Source organism: Apodemus sylvaticus, chromosome 1 (assembly GCF_947179515.1).
Source record: "Apodemus sylvaticus chromosome 1, mApoSyl1.1, whole genome shotgun sequence".
Classification (NCBI taxonomy): Eukaryota; Metazoa; Chordata; class Mammalia; order Rodentia; family Muridae; genus Apodemus; species Apodemus sylvaticus.
In genome coordinates, this window is record NC_067472.1 from 51,420,734 (window position 1) to 51,447,384 (window position 26,651).

The 26,651-nt window shown below is 42.7% G+C and overlaps 2 protein-coding genes across 2 annotated transcripts in view; both read left to right on the plus strand.

The window, feature by feature from the left end:
- The window catches only part of Dtx4 (deltex E3 ubiquitin ligase 4), an 852,074-nt gene that overhangs the window by 717,691 nt on the left and 107,732 nt on the right, over positions 1-26,651 (plus strand). The window lies entirely within an intron of this gene.
- LOC127689750 (olfactory receptor 10V1-like) lies at positions 20,958-21,929 on the plus strand. Its single transcript, XM_052189370.1, has one exon. The coding sequence runs from the start codon at positions 20,958-20,960 to the stop codon at positions 21,903-21,905; it is 948 nt and encodes a 315-aa protein (XP_052045330.1). The 3' UTR covers positions 21,906-21,929.

The window sequence follows — 26,651 nt, forward strand, 5'->3', positions numbered from 1 at the left end:
TTTTCTACTTTTGTTTTTAGATCCTGGATGGTTTTGCTCAGTTCCTTCTCTTGTTTGTTTGTGTTTTCCTGTACTTTTCTTTAAGAGATTTTTGTGTTACCTCTTTCATGACTTCTGCCTGTTGATCCAAATTCTCCTGCATTTCTTTAAGGGATGTTTGTGTTTCCTCTTTATTGGCTTCTATCTTTTGACTCATATTCCCCTGAATTTTTTTAAGTGATTTTTGTGTTTCCTTTGTAAGGGCTTCTACCTTATTCATGTTCTCTTTCCTTTCTTTTCTTTTCTTTTCTTTTCTTTTCTTTTTTCTTTCTTTCTTTCTTTCTTTCTTTCTTTTTTTTTTCTTTCTTTCTTTCTTTCTTTCTTTCTTTCTTTCTTTCTTTCTTTCTTTCTTTCTTTCTTTCTTTCTTTCTTTCTTTCTTTCTTCTTCTTCTTCTTCTTCTTCTTCTTCTTCTTCTTCTTCTTCTTCTTCTTCTTCTTCTTCTTTCTTTTACTTTTTCAATACAGGATTACTCTGTGTAGCCCTGGCTGTCATGGAACTCACTCTGTAGACCAGGCTGTAGACCTCGAACTCAGAAATCCACCTGCCTCTGCCTCCCAGAGTGCTGGGGTTACAGGCGTGCACCACCACTGCCTGGCGACAAATTTAATTTCTTAATTTTTCTATTAATTAATGAGTTAAGTACAAACTGTGATGGGTGTACATTTTAAAGTTATATGAGAGCTCTGGTTTGTCCTATCTTTTATAGGAAAGGATGCTAGCTAATTGTTCTACCACTGAGTCTAATTTTGTCCTTTGAATTTGATGAACTCAGTGCTTATTTCATTTTGATCATTGTTCTTAGCAAGAAAAGCAAGGAAACTGATCTTCAGAACATAGTATAGTGTCTGGAACGTCTCAGATCATTCTTCCTAGAGAGGTAAGATATGTGTTTTGATCAAGACCTCAACATATGCATACATACATACATACATACATACATACATACATACATATGAATATATACATATATATGTAATCTTATTTGTGTTTTCAGAAATGACAGTGTGGTATTGGATAAACAATGGTCTTCTTCCTTGGAGCAAACTATTTCTCCCACTCACAGTATTTCTTAGTTGCCTATAGTTCTTTGTGGAGGGTTGATGCCTTGTGGGCTCTAATGGCCTCCACCTTACCCCACCTCCATCCAGTTTATATATTTTCACATGTATGTATGTATGTATGTATGTATGTATGTATGTATGTATGTATATGGAGGCCTCAAAGTGTATATATATTCTACTGTGACCATTGTATTTTGTAGTTCAATTTAGGAAAAGATTGAAATGGTGGGGTGAACCAGCGGGAGAATGTAGAGAGAATATCCTGGTAGAAAATGAAGTTGGTCACTGTAACTTATGAACTCATTGGAGTCTGGTCCTAGACAACAGGCCAGAAAGAGACAGGCACTTAAAAGCAGCTCTTCTTTTTTTTCTTTCTTTTTTTTATTTTTTTTATTTTTGGGTGATTCTTTTTTTTTTAAATTTATTGATATATTTATTTACATTTCAAATGATTTCCCCTTTTCTGGACCCCCACTCCTCGAAAGTCCTATCAGTCCCCTTTCCTCCCCCTGTTTTCCCACCCAACCCTTCCCACTTCCCTGTTCTGGTTTTGCCCTATACTGCTTCACTGAGTCTTTCCAGAACAAGGAGCCACTCTTCCATTCTTGTACCTCATTTGATGTGGGGATTATGTTTTGGGTATTCCAGTTTTCTAGGTTAATATCCACTTATTAGTGAGTGCATACCATGATTCATCTTTTGAGTCTGGGTTACCTCACTTAGTATGATGTTCTCCAGCTCCATCCATTTGCCTAAGAATTTCATGAATTCATTGTTTCTAATGGCTGAATAGTACTCCATTGTGTATATATACCACATTTTTTTGCATCCACTCTTCTGTTGAGGGATACCTGGGTTCTTTCCAGCATCTGGCAATTATAAATAGGGCTGCTATGAACATAGTGGAACATGTATCCTTATTACATGCTGGGGAATCTTTTGGGTATATGCCCAGGAGTGGCATAGCAGGATCTTCTGGAAGTGAGGTGCCCAGTTTTCAGAGGAACCGCCAGACTGATTTCCAGAGTGGTTGTACCAATTTGCAACCCCACCAGCAGTGGAGGAGTGATCCTCTTTCTCCACATCCTTGCCAACACCTTCTGTCTCCTGAAATTTTAATCTTAGCCATTCTGACTGGTGTAAGGTGAAATCTCAGGGTTGTTTTGATTTGCATTTCCCTAATGACTAATGAAGTTGAGCATTTTTTAAGATGTTTCTCCGCCATCCGAAGTTCTTCAGGTGAGAATTCTTTGTTTAACTCTGTACCCCATTTTTTAATAGGGTTGTTCGGTTTTCTGGAGTCTAACTTCTTGAGTTCTTTATATATATTGGATATTAGCCCTCTATCTGATGTAGGATTGGTGAAGATCTTTTCCCAATTTGTTGGTTGCCGATTTGTCCTTAAAGCAGCTTTTCTAAAAAGCACTGATTCTCAAATTGTGTTTATGGTGCGACTGAAGCAGAGTGAAAGCCAGGTCAGTGCCTCTGACTTCATGTCATGTCTGTGTGCTTCCTTTACTTTCACTGAAGGCAAAGAGATACTCTTATCTTTAACCTTTCCCACTGAATTACCTAAGTGTTTCAGAGCAGCAGAACTTCACAGCATAACATATCCCAGGGTCATTATCCTTGAAGGGAGGCTTCTATCCTAGAGTAGAAGTGTTCATCTTGTAGAAAGTAGATTGGTCTCCTTAAGATTAAGAGTGATAAGGACTTCTTAGAACTATCTTGTAGAACCTGAAAGAGACAAAGATAAACTGGACCACACCTTGAAAAGACTGCTTCAGTACACATACCTATTAGTTTTTCTGGTCCAGCTCCTCCTCAATTTAAATGTAAACCCAGTGTCATCAAGGATGTGGTACCACTGGATTCCTTTATTTGTTTCTCTCTCCAGTGTAGCTACACAGGATAAATATCTTCTCTGCTCTGTACAGCAGTTTATCCCTTTCATTGGTGTATTGAGCTTGGGTTGTAAATATTGCCTGAGACCAAGTTCTCACCGTACAAACTCCAGTAACAAGAAAGTAGCCAACTATAGTATAGTACTCTGTCAAGGAGTAAGTAGACTTTTCTTTCTGAAACTATAAAAAGAAGGCTCTTTTCTTAGCCCCTATAAGACCAAAGGTACATTAAATCCAGCAATTATAAGAAACACGAAAAAAAGGAGAAAAAGATACACACACACACACACACACACACACACATGCATGCATGCATATATAGACACATACATACATAAGGATAGGCCAACAGACAGAGCAACAGAGGGGGGGGAGGTGGAGGGGAAAGGAGAGAGAATATCAAGAGAAGAAAAATAGGAACCTAAAAATAAAAGAGTAGGGTTGAAATAGATTTGTATATTGTGTGTCTGGAATTGGTGAGGTGCCACGAAATTATGCCTTCTGTGTCTCTCACAGATGATTGTGATCTTACCCAACTACCTTAAGAGTAAAGAATAAAAGTTGAGCCAATGATTAAAGCATAGCTAAATCTAGTAGCAATTAAATAAGTTTAGAAGATCAGATCCCCAAGCAATTTCTATTTATGCTCAGAAACCTACTGGGGCAGGTCCAGTTGAAAGCCAAGTCAGCCTCCTGGGGCTTGGTGGAATCAAAGTGGGCAGGGAATTCTCAGAAATGAGATCAAGAGTCAGAACAGAGAAATAACCCACAGTTCCAACTCCACAAGACCCCAAGCCCCATGTTCTTCCCTGGTGAAGAGGCAGTGGGGAAGAGCTGGCACAAGGAAATGTGTCACATCCTCAGAGGAAGGCAGGTTCTCAGAGGTTCAGCTCCATGGTTGCCAAGCCATTAAGAGGACCATAGCTTGAGCTTCAGTTAGTCTTGTGCTGAGTATGTAGTGCCAGGTCGTATGGGTAGTAGAAAGGAAGGTGACAGGGGACACTTGTCGAAGCTGCTACATTGTCTAGACCCCAAGAATGGGCCAATGAATTCTCTTGACTTTGGCACCTCTTGAGAGTGGCTTTCTGGTGTTAAGTCACAGATGCACTGAAGCATAGTTTAATCTCTTATAGCTAGTTAATGAGGGGTCACCTATTTTGGGTACAAATAGTAACCATTACAAACCAGTCTTTAAAGCAAATATCCTCCCTGCAAGTGATCTGAGTCGAGATCCATCTCCTTAGAACTGTGGTCAATTCTTAAGGTTGCCTGAGGATAGTCAGAAATATATCTTCCCTTGAGGAAGGAATGGATGCTTTGTTTCGACAGCCAGAAAACATACTATAATTTACATAACTTTTAGGTTTCACAGTCAAAATTGAATTTTAGGAAAAGGAAAGACTTGTAGATGATGGTTTTGGAGACATACTGGTTCTGGATAGTGAGGATAACAGGTTGTTAGGGAAATGTGAGATGCCCAGAGCTTACCAAACCAACCTTCGAGAGGTAGAGAATTGTGGAGTCACAAAGGCAGCTTGAGGACACCAAAGGAGCTGCCAGCAGAACTCAGTCTGACTGTTTTGTAAAGTCCGCAGGGGAGGAGTAAGTGGAGCTGTGGAGCCTGGGAGCTTTCTCAGTTTATCCATCAATGCCTTCGATAAGGCCAAGCAGACAAGAGTAAGTTTTTATTTCTATGTTTATCAGTCTTTTGATGCTTTTAGAAATAAAATAACTCACAGTCAAACCCCAAGCTCTAAATAAAATGCATAGGAAAAAAAGTAAAAAAAAAAACTGGAAATAGAAATAGTAATTTAATTTAAATTTGGGCCAAAGAGTATTTAATAATCGACTTTCAAGCTTAGTTTGGGTTTCCTAACAGCCACCATCAAAGGAAAACATGGTATTTACTGTCAAGTTGAATTGCATATGTATGCATGTCTACTCACAAGAAATGTGTGCATGACTCCAGAGTGTGCTACACACTTGTAATACCAGCCCATGAGAGGTGACATGGGAAAATCACGAGTTCAAAACCCACCTTGGCTATAAAGTCAATGTATGTCTCAAAACGAAACAATGGTGTGTGGTGGTTCCTGCCTCTTAATGCCACCACTTGGGAAGCTGAAGCAACAGGTTCTTCATGAGATTGAGGCCAGCTTGGGCTACATAGGTAGTTTCAGCCTGTTTGGGCTACATATTACAGAATAAGACCCCACTCAAAAGCAAAAATGAAAACAAACAAGACAAAACCAATGAAGAATTAAAGACAATGTGAAACAAACAAACAAACAAGCAAACCACCAGCTAAGAGCAAGTAATAAAGCAAGGCAGAGGAACACAGTGCGCGGCGTGTGAATGAGAGACACAGCACCCATCCTTTTGGTAAGTCACGTTTGTTTACAGACATGAAATGCACCGAGGGTTTGAGTCCTAGGCACCGTTCTTTCTTGTTCCTTTCCCTCTTTGATCTGACTTTTGAACTTACTTGAAACATGTTGAATAGATGAGCCTGATTGAGGGATGTATCTCCCTGGAGCTGAGGTCCAGTGAGCAGACTTAGCTTTGGGGCACAGGATCCTTGCAGTTGCAGATGCCAGGGGGTGGGGGGAACTTGGCTATGCATTGAATCAAAAATTGGAACTCTTCCCAGGATTTCAGAAGGTTTGAATGCCGAGTTAAGCTTTGATGGTCTTTAAAAACTGATATATTTTTTTTATTTTTGAGAATTTCAGACATGCATACAATCAAACACAATCACAGTTAAACCCAAATCCTCTTCAACATGAACTAACCTTCATGTCCTTTCTTTTCCCCCCAAGTCAGTCCAGTTAGTGCAGCTCGTATATCCAAGGGTATGGGGGCCACCCACTGGAGCACGAGAAATCTACCAGTGGTCATACTTCAAAAAAAGTAAAATAAAATCTCCCCCAGCAGCTATCAACTGCTGATAGTTCCTCAGTAAGAGATAGGTTGTGGAGATATGATAGGAGAGCACCTTCTACATATGAGTTAAAAGCTTGCTTGGATTATTTTGTTCAGGCCATATGCAGATAGCCATAGCTACTGAGAGTTCACAAGTTCAGTAGCCATGCCAAGTCCAGAAGTTTACATTTCATAGCACCCTGAGTTATTTTTTTAAATAGTGGTGTGTGTGTGTGTGTTTGTGTGTATGTATGTGTGTTTGTGTTCAGGTGCTGTGTCCTGAGTGTGGAAATGTGGAGACAGAGGACAACTTAGGGATGTCAGTTGTCTCCTATCACATGGATCCTGGGAATACAATTTAGATTTCAGTCCTGGAGGCTGTGAAGACATCTCACCAGCCCCATCTTCTTTGTGCAGATTCAGAGCACATGAAATTCTCAAACACTTCTACACCACACTGACTTTTCAGCTAGGATGGGAGTCCTGCAATATTGTTCAGGGTTAAAGCAAAGACTGACTTTTTCACGCCCCTAAAAATAAATCTGTTATCTCTGTCTCTCTGTCTCTGTCTGTTTCTGTCTGTCTCTGTCTCTCTCTCTGTGTGTGTGTGTGTGTGTGTGTTTGTGTGTTCAAGCGTGCGTGTGAGTCTGCGGTGTTGATGCCCCTATGTGTATATGCCAAGGCCAGAGCAGCCCATCGGGCGTTTTCCTCCATCACCTCCTGCCTGAATGCCTTAACATAGGATATTTCCTATAAGTGGAAGCTTGATGTTTTGGCTAGACCATTTGACCAACAAGTTCTCAGTATCTACCCATCTCTGCTTCCCAGGGCTAGGGTTCTAGGTACAACCATCCACATGACTTCTTTTGTGGGGTTTGGGAATTCAAATCCAGGTCCTCAAGCTTGCAGAACTAGTGCTTTAAACCACTGAGCCATCTCCCAAGACCCTGTTCTATACACCTCACTCAGTAAATCTTCAGTACAGTAGTGGTCACTGCATGATTTTAGAGTGCCAGGCACTGGTTTAGACTCTAAGCATCGTGAATATCAAGCAAAGTCATTAATGCTGTTAGGAAGCTTGGAGCCACAGGGGTGTGGCTGTAAATAAATGAATACAGAAGTAAACATGTCATCAAATGGGAAGAGAGACCCTTGTTAGATACAACAGTTCTCTTTATGGGTACTTACTGTTCCCTTTGTGTTTAATCATGGAGAGCAGATGCTAGGGGTGGAAGGTCTGCTGTTATCCTCAGTGCCCTGCACACACACAGAGAGGTTGGGAAGTGTTTTCTGCTCACATTCATATCTAGGTCCTCAAGTTAGCAGAACAAGTGCTCTAAACCACTGCGGAATTTCACCATTTGGAACCCCCCAGACAAAACCTATCCATCCATGTGTTCTCTGTTATTTCTTTTTCTAAAAACAAATTTAAGTATTCATACATGTATATATTTCATGCTGAACATACATCTTCCACATTTTTTACCTTCCCCTTTCTCACCTCTTTGCCTCTCACCCATTATCTATGTTTCCCTAGACAGTTTCATTTCTGCTTTCATGCCCTGTATACACCATGACTTTATGTATCTCTGTGAAGTCTAGTAAGCACAACAAGAGAAAGCAGGGCATTTGCCTTCCTGAGGTTGATTCATTTAGTGTAATTGTCTTCAGTTGCATCTATTTTCTTGCAAATAACAGAACTTCATTCTTCTTTGTGATTGAAAAACTTGTGTTATGTATATGTTCCAAATTTTCCTTACCTATTCTGCTGTTATTAGGAGCCCAGGCTGGTTCAATAACTTAGCTATTGTGAACAGTGCTACAGTAAACATTGATGTGCAATTACCTCTACCGTATGTTCACTTGGAGTCCTTTGGATAAGTACCCAGGAATAATGCAGCTTGTTCAAAGTGACATTTTATTTTTTCTTATTAACTAATATGAAATAATTTTTTAGTATGTAATAATTTTTGTTTCTGTTTTGTTTTTTATGTTTTTTTTTCATTCTTTTTTTTATTCGATATAATTTATTTACATTTCAAATGATTTCCCCTTTTCTAGCCCCCCCCCCACTCCCCGAAAGTCCCATAAGCCCCCTTCTCTTCCCCTGTCCTCCCTCCCACCCCTTCCCAGTTCCCCGTTCTGGTTTTGCCAAATACTGTTTCACTGAGTCTTTCCAGAACCAGGGACCACTCCTGCTTTCTTCTTGTATCTCATTTGATGTGTGGATTATGTTTTGGGTATTCCAGTTTTCTAGGTTAATAACCACTTATTAGTGAGTGCATACCATGATTCACCTTTTGAGTCTGGGTTACCTCACTTAGTATGATGTTCTCTAGCTCCATCCATTTGCCTAAGAATTTCATGAATTCATTGTTTCTAATGGCTGAATAGTACTCCATTGTGTAGATATACCACATTTTTTGTCTCCACTCTTCTGTTGAGGGATACCTGGGTTCTTTCCAGCATCTGGCAATTATAAATAGGGCTGCTATGAACATAGTAGAGCATGTATCCTTATTACATGGTGGGGAATCCTCTGGGTATATGCCCAGGAGTGGTATAGCAGGATCTTCTGGAAGTGAGGTGCCCAGTTTTCGGAGGAACCGCCAGACTGCTTTCCAGAGTGGTTGTACCAATTTGCAACCCCACCAGCAGTGGAGGAGTGTTCCTCTTTCTCCGCACCCTCTCCAACACCTGCTGTCTCCTGAATTTTTAATCTTAGCCATTCTGACTGGTGTAAGATGAAATCTTAGGGTTGTTTTGATTTGCATTTCCCTAATGACTAATGAAGTTGAGCATTTTTTAAGATGCTTCTCCGCCATCCGAAGTTCTTCAGGTGAGAATTCTTTGTTTAACTCTGTACCCCATTTTTTAATAGGGTTGTTCGGTTTTCTGGAGTCTAACTTCTTGAGTTCTTTATATATATTGGATATTAGCCCTCTATCTGATGTAGGATTGGTGAAGATCTTTTCCCAATTTGTTGGTTGCCGATCTGTCCTCTTGATGGTGTCCTTTGCCTTACAGAAACTCTGTAACCTTATGAGGTCCCATTTGTCAATTCTTGCTCTTAGAGCATACGCTATTGGTGTTCTGTTCAGAAACTTTCTCCCTGTACCGATGTCCTCAAGGGTCTTCCCCAGTTTCTTTTCTATTAGCTTCAGAGTGTCTGGCTTTATGTGGAGGTCCTTGATCCATTTGGATTTGAGCTTAGTACAAGGAGACAAGGATGGATCAATTCGCATTCTTCTGCATGCTGACCTCCAGTTGAACCAGCACCATTTGTTGAAAAGGCTATCTTTTTTCCATTGGATGTTTTCAGCCTCTTTGTCGAGGATCAAGTGGCCATAGGTGTGTGGGTTCATTTCTGGATCTTCAATCCTGTTCCATTGATCCTCCTGCCTGTCACTGTACCAATACCATGCAGTTTTTAACACTATTGCTCTGTAGTATTGCTTGAGGTCAGGGATACTGATTCCCCCAGATTTTCTTTTGTTGCTGAGAATAGTTTTAGCTATCCTGGGTTTTTTGTTGTTCCAGATGAATTTGATAATTGCTCTTTCTAACTCTGTGAAGAATTGAGTTGGGATTTTGATGGGTATTGCATTGAATCTGTATAGTTCTTTAGGCAAAATGGCCATTTTAACTATATTGATTCTACCGATCCATGAGCATGGGAGGTTTTCCCATTTTTTGAGGTCTTCTTCCATTTCCTTCTTCAGAGTCTTGAAGTTCTTGTCATACAGATCTTTCGCATGTTTGGTAAGAGTCACCCCAAGATACTTTATACTGTTTGTGGCTATTGTGAAGGGGGTCATTTCCCTAATTTCTTTCTCAGCCTGCTTATCCTTTGAGTATAGGAAGGCCACTGATTTGCTTGAGTTGATTTTATAACCTGCCACTTTGCTGAAGTTGTTTATCAGCTGTAGGAGCTCTCTAGTGGAGTTCTTTGGGTCACTTAGGTAGACGATCATGTCGTCTGCAAATAATGATAGTTTGACTTCTTCCTTTCCAATTTGTATCCCTTTGACCTCCTTATGTTGTCGAATTGCCCGAGCTAGTACCTCAAGTACAATATTGAAAAGATAAGGAGAAAGGGGGCAGCCTTGTCTGGTCCCTGATTTCAGTGGGATTGCTTCAAGTTTCTCTCCGTTTAGTTTGATGCTGGCTACCGGTTTGCTGTATATTGCTTTTACTATGTTTAGGTATGGGCCTTGAATTCCTGTTCTCTCCAAGACTTTAAGCATGAAAGGATGCTGAATTTTGTCAAATGCTTTTTCAGCATCCAATGAAATGACCATGTGGTTTTGTTCTTTGAGTTTGTTTATGTAGTGGATTGTATTGATGGATTTCCGTATATTGAACCAACCCTGCATTCCCGGGATAAAGCCTACTTGATCATGGTGGATGATCGTTTTGATGTGTTCTTGGATTCGGTTGGCAAGAATTTTATTGAGTATTTTTGCATCGATGTTCATAAGGGAAATTGGTCTGAAGTTCTCTTTCTTTGTTGGATCTTTGTGTGGCTTTGGTATCAGCGTAATTGTGGCTTCATAGAAGGAATTGGGTAGTGTTCCTTCTGTTTCTATTTTGTGGAATAGTTTGAAGAGTATTGGTGTTAACTCTTCTTTGAAGGTCTGGTAGAATTCTGCACTGAAACCATCTGGTCCTGTGCTTTTTTTGGTTGGAAGACTTTCTATGACTCCTTCTATTTCTTTAGGCTTTATGGGACTGTTCAGATGGTCTAGTTGGTCCTGATTTAATTTTGGTATTTGGTATCTGTCAAGGAAATTGTCCATTTCCTCCAGATTCTCCAGTTGTGTTGAGTACAGGCTCTTGTAGTAGGATCTGATGATTTTTTGGATTTCCTCAGTTTCCGTTGTTATGTCTCCCTTTTCATTTCTAAGTTTGTTAATTTGGATACTTTCTCTGTGCCCTTTGGTCAGTCTGGCTAAGGGTTTATCTATCTTGTTGATTTTCTCAAAGAACCAGCTCCTGGTATTGTTGATTTTTTGTATGGTTCTCTTTGTTTCTACTTGATTGATTTCGGCCCTGAGTTTGATGATTTCCTGCCTTCTATTCCTCCTGGGTGAAATAGCTTCTTTTTGTTCTAGGGCTTTCAGGTGTGTCATTAAGTTGGTAATGTATGCTCTCTCCATTTTCTTTTTGGAGGCACTCAGGGCTATGAGTTTTCCTCTTAGCACTGCTTTCATTGTGTCCCATAGATTTGGGTATGTTGTGTTTTCATTTTCATTGTGTTCTAAAAAGTCTTTAATTTCTTTATTTCTTCCTTGACCAAGGTATCATTGAGTAGAGTATTGTTCAATTTCCACGTGTATGTGGGCTTTCTGTTGTTTCTGTTGCTATTGAAGACCACTTTTATTCCATAGTGATCAGATAGGAGGCATGGGATTAGTTCTATCTTCTTATATTTGTTGAGGTCTGTCTTGTGACCAATTATATGGTCGATTTTGGAGAAGGTACCATGAGGTGCTGAAAAAAAGGTATATTCTTTTGTTTTAGGATAGAATGTTCTATATTTATCAGTTAAATCTAATTGGTCCAAAGCTTCAATTAGTTTCATTGTGTCCTTGTTTAGTTTCTGTTTTCCTGATCGGTCCATTGAGGAAAGTGCAGTGTTGAAGTCACCCACAATTATTGTGTTAGGGGCAATGTGTGCTTTGAGTTTTAATAAAGTTTCTTTTATGAAAGAGGGTGCCCTTGCATTTGGAGCATAGATGTTCAGGATTGAGAGTTCTTCTTGTTGTATTTTTCCTTTGACCAGCAAGAAGTGTCCCTCAGAGTCTCTTTTGATGACTTTGGGTTGAAAGTCAATTTTATCTGATATTAAAATAGCTACTCCAGCTTGTTTCCTGAGACCATTTGCTTGTAAAATTGTCTTCCAGCCTTTTACTCTAAGGTAGTGTTTGTCTTTGACCCTGAGGTGTGTTTCCTGTAAGCAGCAAAATGTAGGGTCCTGTTTACGTATCCATTCAGTTAGTCTGTGTCTTTTTATTGGGGCATTGAGTCCATTGATGTTAAGAGATATTAAGGAATAGTGATTGTTACTTCCTATCATTTTTGACGTTATTTTTTTTAAATTTGATTGCTTAACTTCTTTTGGGTTTGATGAAAGGTTACTATCTTGCTTTTTTCAGGGTGAAGTTTCCCTCCTTGTATTGGTGTTGTCCTCCTATTATCCTTTTTAGGGCTGGGTTTGTGGATAGATATTGGGTAAACTTGGTTTTGTCGTGAAATATCTTAGTTTCTCCATCTATGGTGATTGAAAGTTTTGCTGGATATAGTAGTTTTGGTTGGCATTTGTGTTCTCTTAGAGTCTGCATGAGATCTGCCCAGGACCTTCTAGCCTTCATAGTCTCAGGTGAAAAGTCTGCTGTGATTCTGATAGGTCTTCCTTTATATGTTACTTGGCCTTTTTCTCTTACTGCCTTTAATATTCTTTCTTTGTTTAGAACATTTGGTGTTTTGATTATTATGTGACGGGAAGTATTTCTGTTCTGGTCCAGTCTGTTTGGAGTTCTGTAGGCTTCTTGTATATTCATGGGCATCTCTCTCTTTAGGTTAGGGAAGTTTTCTTCCATAATTTTATTGAAGATATTTGCTGGCCCTTTAAGTTGTAAATCTTCACTCTCATCTATGCCTATAATCCTTAGGTTTGGTCTTCTCATTGTGTCCTGGATTTCCTGGATATTTTGGGTTACAAGCTTTTTGCATTTTGCATTTTCTTTAACTGTTGAGTCCATGGTTTCTATGGAATCTTCAGCATCTGAGATTCTTTCTTCTATTTCTTGTATTCTGTTGTTGATATTTGCATCTCTGTCCCCTGATTTCTTCCCAAGGCTTTCTATCTCCAAAGTTGTCTCCTTTTGAGTTTTCTTAGTTGTTTCTACTTCTGATTTTAGATCCTGGATGGTTTTGCTTAGCTCCTTCACTTGCTTGTTTGTGCTTTCCTGTAATTCTTTAAGAGATTTTTGTGTTTTTTCTTTCATGAGCTCAGCCTGTTGACCAAAGTTCTCCTGTATTTCTTTAAGAGATTTTTGTGTTTCGTCTTTCATGACCTCAGCCTGTTGGCCAAAGTTCTCCTGTATTTCTTTAAGTGTTTTTTGCATTTCCTCCTTGTTGGCTTTTGTATTCTCCTGGATTTCTTTCAATGATTTTTGTGTTTCCCTTGCAAGGGCTTCTAACTTTTGATCCATTTTCTCCTGAATGTCCTTCATGTGTTCCTGTACCAGCATCATGACCAGTGATTTTAAATCCAAATCTTGTTTTACTGGTGTGATGGGGTATCCAGGACTTGCTGGTAGAGGAGAATTGGGTTCAGATGTTGCCATATTGCCTTGATTTCTGTTAGTGACGTTCCTGCATTTGCCTTTTGCCATCTAGCTCTCACTGGTGTTACTTGGTCTTGTCAGTGCTGGACTCACCAGTGCAAGCTGCCCCTTCCCCGTTGGCCTCTGGTGCACAGCTTACACTCTGCACTGCCTGTAGACAGGGTGCTGTTGTCCAGGCTGTTCAGATCCCGAAGCAGGCACCTGAAGGCTCCCGCTGGGGCCCGCAGGATTTATTGGAGCACACCGACTTCTCCCAGCTGGCTGCCCGGAAGCCCCCACTAGCCTCTTGAGGGACCTGGAGATGTGGCGGCCACCCAGGCTGATCTGAAGCGGAGAGAGTTGACCTGAGGGCTTCTGCCTGAGGCCTTGCCCCAGATTGTGTCTGTGGGCCAGATGGAACCCGTGTGCACCCCCAGGGAGCTCCGAAGGTGTATGTTGCTGTGACCTCCCCTGTGTTCCGCTCACTCCGCTGGGCAGCCGATTTCCCCAACCGGGCTGGTGCACACTAGGTTAGCTTTGTCGCCCCGGCCCTGAGTCCAGGCAAACGCCTGGGAGGCCAAGGTCCAAGCAAAGTTCCCCTAGGGCTATGACTGTTATTTGGGTCAGCCTGGTGACCCGGATGGCGGGCGTGCGCGTCCGCGCTCCCCGAAAGCACCAGGAGAGTCTGTTGTGCTAATAACCTCCTGGGCGGGTTGACACACAGATGGCCCACCAAGCCGCCCAGTTCTTGGGGTCAGACCTGTGCCTTTTGGGGCCTAGACCCCCGTTTTGTTAGCCTCAGGCTACGCTTGTTAGCAGTCTCTGCCCTCCCGAGCACTCTGGCTCCTGTAGGCAAAATGGCGGCGCGTGCGCCGGCCGGGGCAAAAAAAACTCCTGGCTGGGTTGGCGCCCCGATGGCCACTCGAACAGCCCAGGGCCTGGGTGCAGGCCAACGCCCGTCTGGCTCAGACCCCTGCGGTGTTGGGCCTAGGATTATGTTTGTGTACCTCAGTCTGACCGATCTCTGGAGCCCGGAATCAAGATGGAGGTGAGTCTCTCCTGACTGGTGGGAAGCCGAGTTCTGAAGTGGCTTCCGTGCAGCGAAAGGCTCCGCAGAACCGCAGCTGCTTGCCGCCCGGCTGGTCAGCGAAGGTCAGTGGTCGTGGGCGCAGGGCCTAACTGGACCCTGTGTCACCTTGGTTCCACCGCTGATGGCCCTTCAGCTGGAGCAGCCACTGCTACCGTTTTTTATGTTTTTAATTGGATATTTTCTTTATTTACATTTCAAATGTTATCCCCTTTCCTGGTTCCCCTTTCTGGAAACTCCCTATCCCATCCTCCCTCTCCTTGCTTCTATGAGGGTGTTCCTTCACCCACCCCACTCCCACCTCCCTGCCCTTGATTGCCCTACACTGAGGCATCTATTGAGCCTTCATAGGACCAAGGACCTCTCCTCTCAAAGGGACATTTTAGATCTGTGAGAAAGCACCATGCAGATTTCCACAATGACTGGAGTCATTTACGTGCCCACCAGCAATGTGTAAGTGTCCCTTTGTTTTAGATCTCTGGGAGCATTTGTTGTTTTCCTGATGACTGCCACTGTGACTGGGCAGTCTGCCACTGTGACTGGGCAGACAGAATTTCCATGCAGTTTTGGTTTGCTTTTCTTTTTTCTCATGGCTACCATGGTTGGACATTAAAATTACTTTAAGTTCATTTTTAATTTATGTGTGTGTCTGAGTGTAGTGTATAATACATTCACATGTATGTGGGTGCCCACAGGGGCCAGAAGAGGGCATCAGATCCTAGAGAGCGGCAGTTACAGATGGTGTTGGGCTGCCCAGAATGGGTGCTAGAGAGCAAATGCAGATCCTCTGCAAGAGCAAGAAGTGCGGTTGATGCCAAGCCAGCTCTCCCACTTCCTGAGCAGTTTTTCATACGTTTATTTTATCTTTTTCTAAACTGTTTGTTCCCTTCAATAGCCCATTTATTGACTGGGTTGTTTGATTTCCTGTTGTTTAATTTTTCTTTCATTTTCTAACTTCCTTACCAGGTATGAATATCCAAAATGCCTTGGCAGCATCAGGCAATGGCACAGAGGTAAAAGTCTTTGGGGGGGGGGACTTCTTGCAACATGGGCTTGAAGTCATGTTTTAAAAGGTATGACTGTACCAACATATAGAAAAAAGTTAAAGGAAAAGCTGCAACTAGTACAATACTGTTTGTCCTACTTTTCTACCATGGTAAGGAACAATGTCCTCACATGACTGGTGCGTGTACAGAGGTCATAGCATGTCTTCAGACAGGAGCACAGCAGATATGGGCAGAGACATTCTTCTGGAGATGTTCCTGACACCTTATAAGGCTGCACTGCAAGCTCAGGGAGTGAAGTTCACAATAGCATTCTGTCTGCAATAGAACATGGGATGCTTTGAACTGAGTGTCTGCATCCAGCCCTGTCCCAATGCTGGTGTTGAACTCTGCAATGGGATGCTCTTAGTTACTGGGGCCTGAGGAGGAAGTAGGTTTAGATGAAGGTGAAGGTCCTGTGTGAGGACACAGAAGGCATCAATCTGCCACCAAGAACAAGGGTATCCACTGTGACCCATCCTATAACTTCCTTGGACTTGGGATTTTCCATGGTCAGAATTTTGGACAATAGAAATCTGTAGTCTGAGCTAGTCAGTCAATGGGATTTTAAAATAACATCCTGAATGAAGACAAATATTTATATACTAGAGAAAGAACAGATGTTTGTTTTTGCTTATACAAGGGATGTATTGGTGAAGGTATGTGACTGCATATATGCTGTGTGTTTATAGTTGTGTGTATTTCTATTCACCTAATTTGTTATTGTAGACACTATAGATACTTGCAATGAAGCCTGTTTCTATTAATTTTAAGTGGTATGAGGAATACTTAATACTACGATTTAAATAAATTAAAACAAGAGATGTCTCTTTAAGCATCCATTAATTATTCATTATAACCTGCATTATGAAGTTTACTATGGACAAGCATCTAATGTTGGGACTACTTACAGAGGCAAGGGAAGACTTGAAGTAGCCCATAAGGGGTAGTGGAGCACTGAGAGGCAGCAATGATGGGAAGCTGTTTCTATTCTTGGGACAGGAGTAACATGGTAAGGGGACAGAGCCATTAGAACTCAGTCATACCTCTGACTATAGAGATTAGGACACTCAATTAGAACTGTGGTCACTGAACCACAGGGTGGGGAAGAGATGAGAGTCTGTGGGAGATGAACACCCTACCTCATATTTCATAGCTCTTCATTCTCCCACTAGTTCCTACCTTTGGTCACACCTAACTGGAAGCCAGAGGGTGATGGGCCCAGCTGATGCAGTTCTTAGAGACCAGCCTTCTACAGGACATGGGAGGAGAGAAAGTAGATCTGGGGGCAATCACCTGAATAGGCAGTAAAACCTTTTCTGGGTGAGCTTTGGTAAGGAAGAGCAGGCTTTCCAAGTATTGAAAAGGGAGCGACCAGAGAGATGGGAGGATAGACTGGGATCACTGAGACAAGAAATGAACAATTTCCAGGAAAGAGAGTTAGCCAATGGATGTAGATGCAGCATAGATGGACTCAAAACCACCTATTTTATTCAGGAACTGGAAGACCTTGGTTACCTTCATTAACGTGGTCTCTAGGAATAGAGGGATTATATATAGCCACACATCGTCTGCTTGTAATAAAGAACAGATAGATATGGCTGTTATAGGAAAGAGGCAAAGAAGGGTTCTTGTTTGCACCACCTCTCCTTTTCTTCTCCTCCTTCCTGTCTTCTTTCACGTTGTAGACATGATTTCATGACCTGATACAGCCCAGGCTGACCTCAGACCCACTATGTGACTAGGAATAGCCTTGAACGCCTATTCTCTGTGCCTCTGCTTCCTGAGCAGTGAGATTATAAATAGTTCCACCAATTTTGGCAAAACATCTTAAAGGTTCCCGTTTAAGAAGGCAACTGTTTTATACCACAGAGGATAAAGATGCTTTAGAATGGGGAACAGTGGTGTAGATATTGGATTGAGCAAATACCTCATGGAGAAAAATCCCAGAGGAAGCAGGAAGGTCTGAGAAATTAGTTTGGCAGTAAAGAATCCATATGCCAAAACATATGATAATATGTGATGTCCTCAAAGGTCAGCAGAGAACGTTATGTCTGAAGTTGATGTGAATGATGTTAAGTATCCTCTAGGAAGCTTTTTATGACATTGGAGGCAGGATCATCAGTTGTGGTGGCTTGAATGAGAATAACCCCCTCCCCCATAGGCTTATATGTTTGAATACTTGACCCCATTTGGTAGATCTGTTTGGGAAGGATTAGGTGTGGCTTTGTTGGAGGAGGTGTGCCATGGGGGGGGGGCTTGAGGTTTCCAAAGTCTGCACCATTTCTCTCTCTCTCTCTCTCTCTCTCTCTCTCTCTCTCTCTCTGTCATGTGTGTGTGTGTGTGTGCGTATGTGCGTGTGTGTGTGTGTGTGTGTGTGTGTGTATGTGTGTGTCTTTCTGTCTTATCTCACTCTCTGTCTCTCTGACTAAAATAGAGTTGTCTCAGAAGACTGGGAATTGTTGGAATTGATAACTCAACCTCTGGTGTCCCCAGTCATAGAATATTGGGATCTTGTCATATCTAGTATGTTTTAGAGATGCTGGACATCACAAAAAGTAAAAAGGTTACAGAAGGTTGAGGAGCTTAGGATGGTGTGTATTGGCAGAAAACTAAGAAGAGATGTGTCTGGCGTCTTGATTGGATGGGAACAGGAGGGAAATCAAAGAAGATTTTTTTGGGGAAGCTGGAGGTTCCAAGGCAGTTTTGAAGAGATAGAAGAAAACCAGATATAGAAAAAATATTTTTAGGTTTTATTTATTTTTGTTTTTCATATATATGTTTTGTCTGCATGTATCGTGTTTGTGCACCACATTTGTACTGTGCCCACAGAGGGTATATTCCCTGGGACTAGAGTTACAGACAGTGATTAGCTACCACGTTGCTACCCACCATAGGTTCTCTGAAATGGCAGTCAGTACTCTTAAGAGCCGAGCCATTGTTCCAGCCCCTAGAAGAACAATAGTTCAATGATTATTACTAATATTCATGCAGATTTTACTAGGGTCCAGACAGATTTATCCTCTTAATGTTTCTAAGAGTAGAGTCCCATTGTTCTTTTCTTGGATGAAGAAATTAAAGCAGAAAGCGTCCACAGGTTATCTAAGGTCACATTGTTGGTCTGTGCATCCTAACATTAGCATCTACACAATCCAACTCCAGAGACTATCCTTTTGACTACCAGGAAAAGAATCAAGAACCTAAAAGGGTTTCTAGTATACTTTATGGCTTAAGATCTCAGTGCTGACTTGAAAAGGCACTGGTATGCTGAATTATTCCAACATTACATTCAGTGACTGAAAAAGGGAAAAATTATGCATTTGTCCACTGACGAGTGGATAAAAACAACCATGTAGTGTATAAAAACAACATATGTATCCTGCTTTTATTCCTTTGTCTTTTTATTATTTTTATGCAATGAGTTTTACTAGGCTTCTTTTTTGTTTGTTTGTTTGGTTTGGTTTGGTTTTGGACAAAATTTCTTTGTATAGTCTTGACTGTCCTGGAACTTGCTCTGTAGACCAGACTCACATTTTCTCAAAGATCAGCCTGCTTCTGCCTCCCAAGTGCTGGGATTAAAGGCATCCACAATCATGCCCAGATCCAGGGTTACTTTTATGAACATGATGGCTGGGTACTATTTACAGTAGCATGGGCAAATTACTGGTGGTTATACCACTGACAAAAATGACTCCAACTCCCCTGGCAACTTGCCTATAGCTTTTAAAGGAGGGGCTATAGGCCTCCAAATTTCCGACTTGATTTCTCAAGATAAATGGCTTTATCTTGTGTTGTCAGCCACAGCAGCTGTAAGTTTGTGGTGCGACTGTCACGTTACATCCAGAAGACAACGTTCCCTAGCACTCCTCCCTGTTCTCTGGCTTGTCAGATCTTTACACCCCCTTTTCTTCAGTGTTTCTTGGACCTTGAAAGTGGTCATATAGCTGGTGGCTCAGCACTCAACAGTCGTCTAGCCTCAGCACCTTGACTAGCTATGAGTCTCTGTATGCTGTTGTGCATTGCAGAAGAAGTTTCTTTGAGCAAGGCTCAGAATAGAGCTTGTCTCTGGATAGAGATATAAATATTTATAAGGCAGGTTTACTATATGCTCATGTATAAAAATAGCAGTAGTAAATCATCCTCATGACCCCGTACCCTGCTTAAAGGGTCTTTGAATATCCAACCACAGGCTTTTGCTTTTCTGGATTTGTGAACTCTAGCCAGCAGAGAGGAAGCTTCCAATAAATTTCCGACTTGATTTCTCTGTGTGTTGCAACCAAAGTATGTGGTGTGTCTTCAGCAATAGGGTTTCACCACTATCTCTTTCTGGTAGGCAACCAAGAACCTATACTGTTTTGAGAAGCTCTGGGGCCTCCGTAACCAACAACTCATAGGAAGGTATCCCTCACCTGGTACTGTGATTTTCGTTCAAAAGCCTATGACTTCAGGGAGCACCACCAATAAAAGGTACTTTAGTTCAATCTTTTTATTTTTAATAATTTATTATTAATTAATTGATTCATTAATTTTTAACACTCCCTATTTTATTACTCTCCCTCCACCCTCTGACTATTCCACATCCCATACCTCCTTACCACCCCCTGTCTCTACGTGGATGTCCCCACCCCCCACCCCACCTGACCTCTAAACTCTCTTGGGCCTCCAGTCTCTTGAGGGTTAGGTGCATCATCTCTGAATGAACACAGACCCGACAGTCCTCTACTGTATGTGTGCTGGGGGCCTCATATCAGCTGGTGTATGCTGCTTGCTTGTTGGTCCAGTGTTTGAGAGATCTCTGGGGTCCCAATTAATTGAGACTGCTGGTCCTCCTACAGGATTGCCCTTCTCTTCAGCTTCTTTCAGCCTTTCCTAATTTAACAACAGGGGTCAGCTGCTTCTGTCCATTGGTTGGGTGCAAATATCTGCATCTGACTCTTTCAGCTGCTTGTTGGATCTTCTGGAGTGAGGTCATGCTCGGTCCCATTTTGAGGCTCCATAGCCTCAGAAATAGTGTCAAGACTTCAGACCTCCCCTTGAGCTGGATCCCACTTTGGGTCTGTCTCTGGACCTTCTTTTCCTCAGGCTCCTCTCCATTTCCATCCCTGTAATTCTTTCAGAGAGGCACAATAATGGGTCAGAGTTGTGACTGTGGGATAGCCCCCCTCTCCCTCATTTGATACCCTGGCTTCCTGCTGGAGGTGGGCTCTATAAGTTTCCTCTCCCTACTGTTAGGCATTTCATGTGAGGTCCCCACTTTGAGCCCTGAGAGTCTCTCACCTTCCAGGTCTCTGGTGCATTCTGGAGGGTCCCTCCCAACCTCCTATCTCCTGTGGTTGCCTGTTTCCATTCTTTCTGCTGGCCCTCAGGGCTTCAGTCCTTTTCCCTCACTCAATACCAGATCATGTTCTTCTCTTCCCCCACTCCCTCCCCCTCTGGTCCTCTTTCCCTCCCAGGTCCCTTCCTCCCACCCCATTTGTGATTACTTTGCAGTTCAAATTTTTTTAAAAACAGGTCTATCCTCAGGGGCATCACCTGTGCCGGTGGCAGACCCAACTCACACATTAAGTACATGGAGGAAGGAAATCAGACTGGGATGGTCCTCTTCCACTTCCGCCCCTTCTCCAAGCTCCCTGAGGTGCAGATGCTGATCTTTGTGCTTTTCCTCATGATGTACCTGGTCAGCATTGGAGGAAACATGTCCATCGTCCTCACCATCTGGATCAATCGGTGTCTCCACACCCCGATGTACTTCTTCCTGGCCAACCTGGCTAGCCTGGAGATCTTCTATTCTTCTACCATAGCTCCCCTGACTCTGGCCAGCATCCTGTCCACAGACAGGACTGTGGTCTCCCTGGCAGGCTGTGGTGCCCAGATGTTCTTCTTCATCTTCCTGGGCAGCGCTGATTGTATTCTGCTGGCTGTCATGGCCTATGACCGGTTTGTGGCCATCTGTCACCCTCTGCGCTACACCCTCATCATGAGCTGGCACTTGTGTGTCCAGCTGGCCCTGGGGTCCCTGGTTTTGGGTTTCATCTTGGCCATGCAGTTGACTGTGCTCATCTTCCAACTGCCTTTCTTTAGCAGTAAGGAAATCAGCTTGTTCTACTGTGATGTCCTCCCTGTCATGAGACTGGCATGTGCAGACACCCATGTCCACGAGGCCACTCTGTTTGTGGTCAGTGTCATCGTCCTCACCATCCCTTTCCTCCTCATCACTCTCTCCTATGTCTTCATTGTGGATGCCATCCTGAAGATCCGCTCAGCTGAGGGGAGGCACAAAGCCTTCTCTACCTGTTCTTCCCACCTGACCGTTGTCCTCCTGCACTATGGATGTGGAAGTCTCATCTACTTGTGTCCCAGCTCCAGCTACAATCCTGAGCGAGGCCAGGTAGTATCTGTGGTTTACACCTTCATCACCCCTGTGCTGAATCCTTTGATTTACAGCATGAGGAACAGAGAACTCAAGGATGCTTTGAGGAAGGTGGTGATAAGGTTCCTCCTCCTTGAAAAACAATGACCACTCTTGTTTGATTCTCTTGACACTGGGGAGGAGAGGAACTGTGTTGACTTAATGAGATGAGGGGTTGGGGCTTGGAGGTGATACATTTGATGCAGTTAGATTTTCTAGTCACATTACTATTTAACAGTGGAGTTTGTTTTCTCGGCTTCAGGGTAGTCATTCTTCAACATGGGGATGAAGAATACCTAAAGAGTCTAAGGTTGAGGGCTATAAGGATTAGCAGACATGAGTGATATAACTTGTCATTTTAAAACTGAACCACAGTCGTGAACATAGCTCTCCTCTCCCAGTCATGATATATAAAATCTCTCTCATCTTGGACTTTTCTCCAGATACTGGTCTGAGGTTTATGGCAATCCTGAATACTGAACATGGGAAATGTCAAAACTAGCAAGACAAACATTTGTCCCAGAACATTCTACTCTGACCTCTCTCCCATAATTCCCATTTCAGAAAGTTCCTTTGAGCATTTCATACATGAGTACTGTATTTACATCATTTCTATCTCTCCCTCTGTCTCTTCCAACTCCTCCCATATCCTCCTGCTCAACCCACTCTCACATTCATGACCTCTTCCCTAATTACTGTTACACACATGTACACACACACACACACACACACTCACACACACACAATGTATATATACATACAACCCAAAGAGTCCATTCAGTGTGACTGATCTGTTTTATTATGCAGCCTTAGGGTAGGCATGGTAGATGAATGGAGGTGTGTGATAGAGGGTTTGGTGTGCAGTTGGTTCTTGAGTAAGAACATTCTAGATCAAACAAAGAGGCTCCTCCTGGTCAGACCCAAGGCAGGTCAGACCTAAGGAACCAACACTTTTCCTTTCCTTTCCTTTCCTTTCCTTTCCTTTCCTTTCCTTTCCTTTCCTTTCTTTTCTTTTCTTTTCTTCTTTTCTTCTCTTCTCTTTTCCTTTCTTTTTTCTTTCTTTTCTTTTCTCCTCTTCTCTTCTCTTCTCCTCTCCTCTCCTCTCCTCTCCTCTCCTCTCCTCTCTTGTCTCTCTCCTTCCCCTTCTCTCTTTTTCTTTTTCACTTTACTGCTTCACTCCTAGTCATCCCCTTCCACAATCCTTTCCCTATTCCTCCTCTCCTTCTCCTCTGAGCAGGTGTGGGCCCCTCCGGATATCCCCCCACCCTGGCACTTCAAGTTTCTGAGAGTCTAGGTGCTTCCTCTCCCACTGAAGCCAGAGAAGGTATCCCAGCTGTATTAGTCAGGGTTCTCTAGAGTCACAGAACTTATGTGTAGTCTCTATATAGTAAGGGAATTTGTTGATGACTTACAGTCTGCAGTACAACTCCCCAAGAGTGGTCGGCAGCAGCTGTGAATGGAAGTCCAATGATCTAGCAGTTGCTCAGTCTCACAAGGCAAGCAGGTGAAGAAGAGAGAATCTTCCTTCTTCCAATGCCCTTATGTAGGTCTCCAGCAGAAGGTGTGGCCCAGATTAAAGGTGTGTATTACCAAACTTGGATCTGGGACTTGCTTTTTCCGAGATGACCTTGAACTCAGAGATCTCCTTGCCTTAGTCTCCTGGGATTTATAGCCATTATGCCTCAAGATCTCCATTCCAAGATCCAGGTCAGAAACTTGTATCTCCCAGCCTCAAGATCAGGATCACAAGTGAGACTTCCAATTCTGGATTGTAGTACAGTCCAGACATAGTCAAGTTGACAACTAAGAATAACCACTATACCAGCTAAAAAATCATATCCTACATATAGGCAACAGTTTTTGGATCCCCTGCTTCAGTTGTTCAGGACCCACATGAAGACCAAGCTGTACATCTGCTACATATGTATGAGAAGACCTAGGTCCAGGACATATATGTCCTTTGGTTGGTGGTTTAGTCTCTGAGAGCTCCAAGGGTCCAGGATAATTGACTCTGTGAGTCTTCCTGTGGAGTCCCCAGACTCCATCTACTGTTTTTTAAAATATTTTTATTTTCTATATTTTTTCTTTACCTTCCATCTACTGTTTTGCTGTGGATGGCAGCATCTGTATGAGTCAGTTCGTGGCTGGAGCTTCTTAGAGGGCAGCTATGCTAGACTCCTGTCTGCAAGCATAACAGGGTATCATTAATAGTGTCAGGGATTGGTGCTTGCCCATGGGATGGGTCTCAAAATGGACCAGCTACTGAGGTATTTTACTTATGTAATTCTTTAAAATGCAATGTTCTAGTCCATTTGAAATCTGCTATTGCAAAATGTTTAGGATAAATATGAAATGCAAAGTTAATACTTAGACAATCACACTCATAGTCATGTAAGATACTAGTATAATTTATTGCAGAAATATTTCTTCAAAATTGAACTGATAGTAAATAGGTAACAACAAACAATTCAGATATGTTATAGATAGATAGCTTCAAAAACCTCAGTGATCCACAGGGTATGGTATTTAAAGATGTTTCATTATTAAATATCTTTTTTGACAAGTAAGTAGGTCTGTTCCTAGCAGCACCCTGGTTCCACTTCAATGAAGATGATGATGAGCCTCAAAGAACCTCCATATGGAGTGTGCCTCATATGTGCCAAGTTGCCCGATGGAAAATGCCCTTTCATCAATTTCAGAAAGAATACTGTCGAAACTGGACAAACAAGATGTAGGAAGGTCTACTGCCAAGCTTTGCAATGTCAAGGTAGGCAAGTTCTTCACATTCCTGCTTCATAAAAAAGTCTGTCACATAGTGGGCCTGAAGGCTGACTATGGATGCTCCAATGTTATAGAGACAATTTTAGGGTGACTGTCCAGGTAGTCAGAAAGCACTGTCATTTCAATAGTCCCTTAAGCTGCTTGCTTGGCACTCCCTGCATGCCCAAGTAAAGATTATTCCTTATCATGTCTCTGAAGGGGTTCAAGCTTAAATTGTCAGGATTTAGAAAAACATTATAAGGTCTATACCAGTTACAATAGAACATGATTTAAATAAGAGCTCTAACTTAAGGGGTGGTAGCGGCAGTGGCAACAGCAGCAGCGGCTGGTCCAGAGGAAGGGCCATCAGCAGTGGAACCAAGGTGACAGGGTCCAGGCAGGCCCTGCACCCACTACCATTGACCATCGCTGGCCAGCCAGGCTGCAAGCGGCAGCAGATTTACAACACCTTTCACCACACAGAAGCTACATCAGAATTCTGCCTCCCGCCAGTCAGTTACGAGAGACTCACCTCCATCTTGGTTCTCAGGCGCCAGAGAGATAAGACAGCCTGAGGTACGCAAACATAACCCGAGGCCAACATCTCGGGGGGGTCTAAGCCCAACGGGCGTTGGCATGCACCCAGGTCCTGGGCTGTTGGGAGGGCATCGGGGTGCCATCCTGGACAGGAGGTTGATTGCCCGGCCCTGTGTGTGCACGCCGCCATTTTGGCTACGGGATGCCAGAGAGTTCTAGCAGGTAAAGCCGGCTAACAGACATAGCCCGAGGTTAACATAGCAGGGGTCTAGGCCCAACAGGCCCTGGATTGCCCCCAGGACCTGGGCTGCTCGGCGGGTCATCTGTGTGCCAACCTGGCCAGGAGGTTGTTAGCCCAGCAGACTCTCCCAGAACTTTCAGGGAGTCTGCACACACGCACGCACGCATGCATGCCCGCATGCCCACATGCCATCCTGGCCACCTGACAAACCCAATTAACACTCATAGCCCAAGGGGAACTTTGCTTGGGCCTTGGCCTGCCAGGCTTTTGCCTAGACTTGGAGCCTGAGCAGCTAGGCTAGCCTTGTGTGCACCAACCCGTTTGGGAGTTCGGCTGCCCAGCAGAGTGATCATCACCTGGAAAAGGTCCCACAGCATACACCATCAGCACTCCCTGAAGGAGCAAATGGGCACCATCTGGTTCATAGACACAATCTGGGGCAAGGCACACTAGGGCTGCAAGGGCACCCAAGAGGAGGACAGCACATCAGCAATATGCAACAGGGGAAACCCAGCCATCCAGTGTTGCAGAAATAGCCCTAGAGCCTCACAGGAGGCTCAAACACCAGCCAGAGACAAGACCAACTAATGCCAGAGAACAAGATGGCAAAGGGCAAACACAGGAACACTACTAACAGAAATCTAGGCAATATGGCAGCGTCTGAACCAAACTCTCCAACATCAGCAAGTCCTGGTTATGCCAACACACCAGAAAAACAAGATTTGGACTTAAAATCACTGGTCATGATGCTGCTAGAAGAACACAAAAAGGGTATAAATGAATCTCTTAAAGAAATACAGGGGAACATGAATAAGCTAGAAACACGTATAATGGAAACACAAAAATCACTTAGAGAAATTCAGGAGAATAAGGCTCAAGAGATAGAAGCCAATAAAGAAGAAACGCAAAAAAACAAAACAAAACAAAACACCAAAAACAAAACAAAACAAAAAAAAACTTAAAGAAATGCAGGAGAACTTGAGTCAACAGGCAGAAGTTATGAAAGAGGAAACACAAAAATCTCTTAAAGAATTAAAGAAAAACACAAACAAACAAATGATGGAACTGAGCAAAACCATCCGGGATCTAAAAACAGAAGTAGAAACAACTAAGAAATCACCAAGGGAGACAACTTTGAAGATAGAAAACCTTGAGAAGAAATTATTGTATTGCTCCTTGGAGCTGGGGGCTTGACCTTTGCTTTCCTTAAAAATTAATGGTAAAATCATACTTGGGCTTCTGGATACTGGAGCTGATAAAAGTATAATCAGTAAAAAAGACTGGCCAAAGAATTGACCTTTGCAAGTATCAGATCA